Genomic DNA, 9,979 nt, shown 5'->3' on the forward strand with positions numbered 1-9,979 from the left:
CAGTTGGAAATATAAATAGTGGAGCGTTTGCATCATGTAAACAATTAAAATATGTCCAATTTCCATATAAATTAATGAGTTCAATTGGAGGTGGTGCATTTACAGAATGCATTTCATTAAATAATATTACAATTCGTTGTAATAGCATTAGTGGTAATGCATTTTATAAATGTACAGGACTTGAAACGATAACATTATATGAAGGCGTACGAAATATTGACTCAGATGCATTCAGAGGGTGTACAAACCTTGTGAATATTTATATACCAAGTTCTGTTACTTCAATTGGAAATGCATTTTTAGAATGTACAGAACTTCAATTTATTAATGTTTCAGAAGAAAATATTGGATATTCGAATTATGAAAATGATGGCGTTTTATATAATAAAGAAATTACACAAATTATTAGTTATCCGAATATGAAAAGTAAAACATTTACAATTCCTAATTCAGTCATTTCTATTATGAATTATGCGTTTGCAAGTTGTAATAATTTAGAAAGAATTTTTATTGATGAAAATGTTCAATATATTAATTCATGTGCATTTGTTAATTGTACATCACTTCAATGTATTCATTTTAATGGAGAAAATTCACCAGAAATACAAAATGATGCATTTGTTAATATCAATGCGACAAGAGTTATGACAATAGAAACATATCAAAATGAAACATTTGGAAATATGGAAATTACTAAGGGAACAACACTTGACGAATGTCTCCCGCCAACACTCACATTCACATACACACAAAGTGATACATTCACTAACTCAAATACATTTACTAACATAAATACATTTGCTAATTCAAACACATTTACGAAATCAAAAAATAATTTTGATTCAAATACTTATGTTAATACATTTTCGATGAATTTTACTTTCGTTAATACTATTACTTTAACTTATTCTTTATCGTTTATAAAAACTTTATCAATTTATTATACTTTCTTAAAATCTTATTCAGTTACTTTCATTGAATCTGAAACTAAATATATTTATAGCGATTTCATATATTATAATTATACAATTATATATTATCCAGAATATTTTACTTATTATTCTAATTTCTTTTATATTTCTTATATCGAAGATGTAATAATAAACACTAATGATAATAATACATTAATTATCATTATAATTGTTGTTGTAATTGTAATAATTATTGTATTTGTAATGATAATTATAATATTTATGATTAAATATCAAAATAAGAAGCGGAAACAAAATGAAGAAGAAATGAATATTTCAGATGAAAATAATAATAATATTAATGAAATAGATAATACATTTTCAGTTGGGATTAATAATTCAAATATTGAAGAAGATCCATTTGCAGACGATTTCAAAGAAGAAAAATTTATCAGTCAGATATAAATAAACATATTTTAAGAACAAAATATTTTAATTTGTTTATTAATTTAATAAAAACAAACTTTTGTGTTATTTAGAAAATTTTATGCTCATGAAAATAACCCAAAGAAATTATTCATTTATGTGAACAAAATCATTCATCATTTAAAGATGCTTATAAAGAATTAGATACCATAAAAATGATATTTTTCATATTCTTTATGAAAGGAAATTTAATAACTTAGAAGAAAGGAGAAAATGTGTTTATAATTATGAAATTTTGTCATTTTTGCTTGATGATGGTATGAAAATCAATAATTCTATTATAAATGAATCAGTAAGAATTGGAAATTTATTTGAGAATAATGAATTCAAGTAAAGTTTATCCCATTTCATTCAAAAGCTTTTGAACATTTAATGTAAACACAATCATAATTCAAAATTATTGATCGGTGTTCAACAATATTTACCTTATTATATTTGAAGTCAGTGATACTATTTAAACATCATAAAAATCATTTCATATTTAAATTAGCTAATTCAAAACATTTTAAAGTCAAAATGATATTATCGTTAACATGATTTCATTTTATTTTATCTGACAACACATAATTTTTAGAGATACATTAAATTAATAAATGTTTTTTATTACACATTTTATTCATAGCCAATTGACTTCATCTTCTTTCGCAATATCTTCAACTAAACTATTTACTTCTTCGATTTGCTTTGTACTTGACGTTGTCGTGTCCTTGAATTGTAACTTTGATTTCGATTTTTCTTTCTTATTATTACTTTTCACTAAAAATATAACAATTCCAACAATGATCAAAACAAATGCAAATGATCCGCAAATAATTCCAATCAAAGCATTTGTCGTAATTCCATTTGGCGAATTTTCATTGGAAGTGTAAAACATTGTAAAGAAATTAGAATAATAATTACAATAAGTCGAATAAATAACAATCGTGTAATTGTAATAAATAAATTCTGTTTCAATATATGAAAATGTCGAATTATTTATATATAATGAAAATGATTTCGTTTTTGTTTCATAAATAGTTAATGAATGTGTAATTGATAATGTAATTGTTAATGTATATGAAAATGATAATGAAAATGAAATATCACTTTGAAGTGATGCAGTAAATGTATTCGATTGACCAAATGAATGCGTTGGAGGTGGTTCGCATGTTCCTTCTGTGTTTTCTTTATCAACATCTAAATTTCCAAATTTACTTCCTACGTATGTTGGATATGTGATAACACTTGTAAAAACATTAGAAAATGCACTTTCACCAATTTCTGGTTCTGAATCTCCATAATAATAAATGCATTGAAGATTATAACAATTACCAAATGCTGAACCTTCAATATTTCTTATTCCATATCCAAGTGTTAATGTCGTTAAATTAGAACATAATGCAAATGCTGAACTTCCAATTGTTGTAACTGAATTTGGAATTGTAATGTTTTTGATTGATGAACAAAATGAAAATGTATGATAAATGATATTTATATAAATAAAGCTTTTTCTTTCAAAATACCACATGCGATCTACTGATTTGTTCAATTTATTTATAAAAGTAATGCTGCTAGAGCAGATGCATCTGTTACCGGTAATAGTTCCAGGCACTGTGAAGTTTAATTCTTTCTTTTTGTTCTCCTTCAAGTTCGATTCTTCTCCTTATGTCTTTTGATCTATTTTCCAATCATCATTTGATTAATGATCAAATAAAATCTTTTAAGTATCTTCATTTTTTCAAAACTTAATATTTCCTACACAGAATAAAATCAAATATTTGATTAGTACAAAGGATACTTCTATCATTCCTGAAAATTCTCTATTTCATTTTGATCAAAATACAAAAGTATTTTTTGTATAAAGTATACAATATAAACTTAATGTCAATATATGTAAACTATATAAAAAATTGTATGCAAAAATAGCACACAAGAAAGAAATAGCGTCAATAAATAATGGAACAAAACATGTTTAAAGGAAAACAAGATATTTCTCAATCAATATCTGATATAATATCTTCGTTAAATGATAAAAATATTGAAAAATGTATAGTTTCAACACTCAAGTTTTTTGATGAAAATTTTTCTTATTCATTTCATTTTCTTATTTATAAGCTCATATATTCTTATTGTATTCGACAGAACGGAGATTTGCGTTTATATTTCATATATTTAAAAAATCTAGAAATTAGAGAAGAAAAAATTTTCAAAAGAAATTATGAAATTATAAATGGATTTAAAAATTTTCTTCTTTCACTTTATTCGAATGATTCATATTATATATTGCATAAGATGTATGAAGAAAAATTAATTGATTCAAACTTTCCGAAAAATACATTATACTTTGCACATATGATGACACCAGAAGAAATCAAAGAAAATCAATATTCAGACTTTGATTTCCCTCATGATAAATTTGATGAACTCAAAAAAGATGAATGGAAACTACATAAACAATTAATTGAAGAAGGACATAATCCAAATGAAATAGCAAAAGTAATTCGAAATGATGAAATTGAAAAACTTCAAAAAATATCATCACAAACAGATTTCAATTTTAATAAAGCAATTAGACCATCAATTTATGAAAGATATACATTTATTAATAATGAACATGATATTGTTTCTTTAATTGATTATGCAGCATTTTTCGGATCAATAAAATGTTTTAAATATTTACTTATGAATGATGCAAATGTAATTAACACAGGTAAATATGCAATTGCAGGTGGAAACATTGAAATCATTCATTTATGTGAACAAAATCATTCAACATTTGAAAATGCATATGAAGCAGCAATTCAATTCCATCGAAATAATGTTTTCCTTTATTTGTATGAAAATAAAATTAAAGAAATCAATAATTTAGAAGAATTAGGAAAGAAATGTGTTGAGTTTTTTGAATATGAAATTTTTTCATTTTTATTAAAAGAAGGAATGAAAATTAATGATGATATCATTAATGAAGCAGCAAAAGGCGGTAATTTGTTTCTTGTTAGGAATTTTATAGAAAATAATCAAATTCCAAAAAATATTTTGGCTTATGCTTCGAGTTCAAATAATGTAGAACTTGTGGATTTTATTACTAAGCAAAATGGATTCGATATTAATGCAAAAGATGTACATTAAATTGTTTTGATGAATGTTTAAAATATTTGGGTCATAGTTTAAAATTTTGATATTATTTTTTAATAAGTTGGACAGCACTTATGTATGCATCTTTCAATGGTCACACAGAAATAGTTAAATTACTTCTTGAACAAGAAGGAATTGATATCAATGCTAAAGATATTTGTCTGTTTTATTTGATATTTGTTTTAATAATTTTTTATTTCAAAATAATATTTGGAAATTATTTAAATTATTTGATACAGCACTTATTGATGCATCTTACAATGGTAATACAGAAATAGTTGAATTACTTCTTGAACAAGAAGGAATTGATGTTAATGCTCAAGATTTTAATTTGTTTTATATGAAATTTATATAAATAATTTGAAATTTCAAAATAATATTTGGAAATTATTTAAATCATTTAATACAGCACTTATTAAAGTAATTGAAAATAATCACTTAGATATAGTTAAATTACTTCTTGAACAAGAAGGAATTGATGTTAATATTAAAAATTTTTAATAATATTTTTTGATGTTTTTACTTAAAAATTAAAATTTCGTAAAAATTTATGGATTTTATATATAAAATTTGAAGCATCACTTTTAATTGGATGTGAAAAAGGTTATACAAATATTGTCCAAGCACTTCTTGTAAAAAGTAATATTGAACTTAATTTTACTAATATTTTATTTGAATAATTAGTATTTGTTTTTCTTATTTAATATATCAAAATAATTTTTGGAGTTTTCCTAATTTATTTGAAACAGCTCTTACAATTTCTTGCATAAACCATAATTATGATATCATAAAAATGCTACTACAAAAAGAAGGCATTGATATAAATAAAAAAAATATTAATTTAATATATTTAAAATTGTTTTCAATCGTGTAAACTTTCAAATTTTCTTGAAACAGCACTTACAATTGCATGTTCAGATAATAGTTATGATATTGTAAAATCTTTACTTGGATATCTGAATATTGATGTAAATGTCAAAAATATTTTTATGTTTATTTCGATATAGATATCATTTTTTTCATGTTTTAAAATAATATTTGATATTTAAATACATTTATTAAAACACCACTAATGATTTCTTCTCAAAAAGGTTTTATTGATATTGTTGAATATCTTCTTAAAGATGAAAACATTGATATTAATATTCAAAATGTTTCAAACTTTTTCATAATTTTTATTTGAATATTTTTATGATCAAGTAAAATACTTGGAAAATATTTAAAATATTTTGGACAGCTTTAATGCTTGCTTCTCATCATAATCATATTAATATAGTAAAATTATTACTTGAACAAAAAGGAATCGACATCGATTTACAAACTGTTTTTTTAACATGTTTAAAGTTTATTTTAAATATATTCAGTATGTTATTCTCGTTTGGAATTTCTTACTAAAATTTAAAACAGCAATTATGCTTGCTTCTTCAAGAGGATATCAAGAAATTTATAATTTACTTCACGAACATGAAAAAAATAGGTTACCAAATGAAAAATTCTAGAAAAAGGAACTGCTAAAATTACATTATAATGGAAGTGCAAAATAGTTATATAAAAATCAGTTTCACCAATAAAAGTCATCAATAAAATTATATTTATAATCGAGATCATTAACGCAGTATAACATTTGAAATTGTAATACTATAATTTATCAGATTTGATATCCATGAATAAATTTTAACAGACTTTATGATACAAATGTAGGAGCTTTCTAAAAAGAGAAAATAAAGTGTTTCACTTGAGCAAACAATGATAATTTTATCAATTATAGAGTATAGTCATTTAAACTTGTTTGTTTAATTAATGTTATTATACTAATTCACAATTAATATGTAAAACTAAAAGTAAATAAACACAAACATTTACTGTTCATCACATATTTTCCACATTTTCCCTTGCTTTCCATTTAGAGTAATTACAGAATTATTTCTTTCGACTTCGCGCGTCACTTTTTGCCAATAATTTTTTGATGCGTTTTTGTTATTCGCAAAATTTGATTCATAAACAAAGCTACCATTGTTTTCTGCAGCAAGCTGATTGATTATTCGATTTGCTTGGGTATGGATCATATTCTGAATTCGTTTTTTATGTTGAATTGAAATGATGAAAATTGTGATTAGTAATAAACAAATACACATCAATACAACAGACAATCTATTTGCTTCTGCAACACTCATGACCTTACATTTTAATGATTGTATCGGTTTATATGAGATGTAATATTTACCATTAAAATTAATGTCATATTTGCTTTGAGTTACAAATTGTAACGCGCTTTCAAAAAATTCTGATTTCCCAAATTCTTCATAAAGAGTCGGCGTATCAATTGGAATGGATTCTTGACAAGAATCACTTATCTGTGAAGCAATAAAATGTGATATTTTTTGTTGGCGGACACTGTCAGGTACACATTCATTATTTTTTACTTTATAACCAAATTTACATTTTAATTTTCCATCAGTACAAATTCCATTGAAAGGACATGGAATGCATTCTTTTTGAAAATTGTTTTCACAAAATTTTAGAGTATGGTTTTTTGAGAAAAAAACAAACCAAATTGAAACCATTAATAAAATTGATAATGATAAAGGTATAATTGTCCAAACATCAAAATATGATCTGCCATGTTTAACAAGATCATGGGTTGAGTGCTTTCTGTCTTTTCTAGATGTATCTTGTCGATTTGTTTTTCTGTTTTGGTTTTGCATCAAGATGGATTAAAGAGCATTCAATTTTTGACGGGGCGCCCCATGAAAAAATAAACGGCCAGATTTTGAACGTTTAATATGTCACTTTTGATTCAATTCAACTCAAATTTTGAGTGATTGTTATTAATCGTTTTTAAAGAAACGAAATTTACTTATCAAATGTTCTTATCATTGACCATTGTATTTTTGCTATATACTTTTCTCGTGATGGTTTTACTATGTATGCAAAATTAATTTTGTAAGTAGTGCAAAAAATTATTTATGTGTATGAAATAAATCAGAGCGAAATGATTTGCGTGTTTGGTTTTCGAAATAAATTTATCTTTTTTCATAATATGTTAATCAGGTTCTATTTTGAACATGTACTCATGAAATTCGTTATATCGCAGAAGCAAAACAATGAATTAAGATGAATAATCAATTTTGAAGCACTAAAATTTTTGTTGAATACCTTTTCTCACTAATTTTGAGAATTTTGATAAATTATTCATGTAATTTGAATAAATATTTTATTATTGATATTATATTAAAATAGTTTCTAAAAAATATTTTCAATAAGTAGAAAATTTAATGAAAAATATGAAATTATTTAAATCGATAACTTCTTTTTCTCTATATTCCTTTTCATTATCTTCATGCCGATACAAAAGTTTTGATGTAGATTCAAGAAACGTCAAATCTAATGGCCTAGGGATTCACCATCTTCTTCAATTGAGTTTGTAGCACGAGACATCTTTAGTGTGTAAGTAAAAAAAGAAAAAAAAATTACGAAAAAATATTTCTAATTAAACTTAATCCGTGGATGGCTATGAGATCTCTAAATGTCTCTTGTTAAACAAATATAGTTTTTCGGAAGAGTTCAACCCAACTTCGAGAAAAAAAAATTCATATATTCAATTTCTATGTGCACATAAATTGAGATAGCTTTTCTTCACTGAATGTTTGATTGAGATAGCTCTCAATGTTTTCAATGAAACCCCTTTTTCGATTCAAAATTGAACGCCAATTTTGCTGCTCAATGACCGTAAGCCAAACCTCCAAAACGATCTTTTAAAATTGAATTTTTGAAAATGGGTCTCTGAATTAAAAACACATCACCCTTTCAAAATAAATAAAGTGAAGCAAAGCTATTCTGTTTTTTAAAAGTGTTTCATATTTACATTGTCCGTGGTTCAAATTTACCTGCTGCTGATATCAATGGTAAGTCTGATCCATATTGTATCATCGAAGCTCGTTGTGGTGGAAAAGACATCAGAATTGCAAAAACAAAAATTATAAAGAAAACATTAAATCCTGTATGGGATCAAGAACTCATAATTACATATGCAGTCAACACAACATTTCTTAAATATATTAATATCAAAGTTTATGATTATGATATGATTGGATCTGATGATTATCTTGGGAATGTTAAACTTGATTTTTCAACAAACGAAATAGTTTTTGATCGTACCGTTAAATATAAACTTGATACCAAACTTAAAACCAAAGGTGAACCCACGATTGAAGTTCAAATAAGGCGTATTCATATTACTAATCAACACGATCCATCATTATATGGCGACCGACTTGTTTTCTATCTTGAATTTAATCCACCATTAAATCCAGGTCGACGTAATACAAACATTTCATTTTTGACTTTAGATTTATGTAATGGGGGTTGTTGTCGAGTTCAACCAGCACCGCTTGATGACAATGGAATCAAAGTTTACCATCACGCTACACAATTTTTCCCTACTGGTTGGACTCCATTAGCCTCAATCAATCGCTGGAAGATTAAAAAAGGTCCTACGCCTGATTTCTTAATATATGTTCCACTTATTGAAGTCACTGATAACTACCAAGGGGTTGTAATTTTGAATTGTATTGGAACATCACAAGATTTATCACTTGAACCAATTGTATATTTCCAAGACGCCATTTCTTTCCAAGGAAAAGACACAATAAGCGGGTCATATTTATTACACATTAGTGATAAAACGGAGCATCCACTTAACAAAGCACCTCCAGGCTGCTTGCTATGTTAAACTCACCAATTCATATGCGTTATCACAATTCCAACTTCCGCAACAATTTTATTATGCGATTAAAGGAGACATTGTTACTCCACAGTCATGCATCAAAGCAACTCCTTTCGTACGATATTATTTAGAACAAGGAAAGCCAAGGACATTTCGTTATCTTTGCAATTTCTTCCAAATGCAACAAATGCCAAAGTCATTATTAGTTTATGGATATTATGACTTGCCTCCATTTTCTATAAAAGATCTCGATATCGGAATTGGCGCTATCGATAGTAAATTTAACGTAATCGGATATGCTAACCATCATAAGCCATCAGTATTTAATAATGCACTGCATTGGAATTTTAGAAATCAAACAAAGCATTGGGACTTCAGCCTTGGTACTATTATATCAAGAATTGATTTAAGTTCGTTGCCAAACGAAGTTAAATTTTTGAACATTTACGTGTCTGTAGCAGAAAGTGGTTACTTTGACTTCTTAAGAGGAGGATTCTTACAGATACATTGCGAAGAGGCAAAAATAGAACTGTTTAGAATAGAAGCAAGACAAAAGGGATCAGGATCAGCTGTTAACTTCTGTGTGCTGATGAGATTAGATGATGGAAATTGGGCTGCGTTGCCAATGGTGAAGGGTTACAAGGTACCTGGAAGCCAGCCAATGTACGCATCAATTTCAGCTGTGGCAAGAGATTTGCAAGATCAAAATTTCCTGAACCAACAGCTTAAAGGTTTGGAATAA

At 26.0% G+C, this 9,979-nt stretch overlaps 1 protein-coding gene across 1 annotated transcript; it reads left to right on the plus strand.

The window, feature by feature from the left end:
• Positions 1-8,595: 8,595 nt before the first annotated feature.
• GO595_004086 (uncharacterized protein) lies at positions 8,596-9,979 on the plus strand (the record flags this gene model as incomplete). The annotated part of the gene is made up of 2 exons (XM_067917179.1): positions 8,596-9,238; positions 9,312-9,979. The coding sequence occupies 2 exons, from the start codon at positions 8,596-8,598 to the stop codon at positions 9,977-9,979; spliced, it is 1,311 nt and encodes a 436-aa protein (XP_067775624.1).

This window comes from Histomonas meleagridis (assembly GCF_020186115.1).
Source record: "Histomonas meleagridis strain 2922-C6/04-10x chromosome Unknown contig_25, whole genome shotgun sequence".
Classification (NCBI taxonomy): Eukaryota; Parabasalia; order Tritrichomonadida; family Dientamoebidae; genus Histomonas; species Histomonas meleagridis.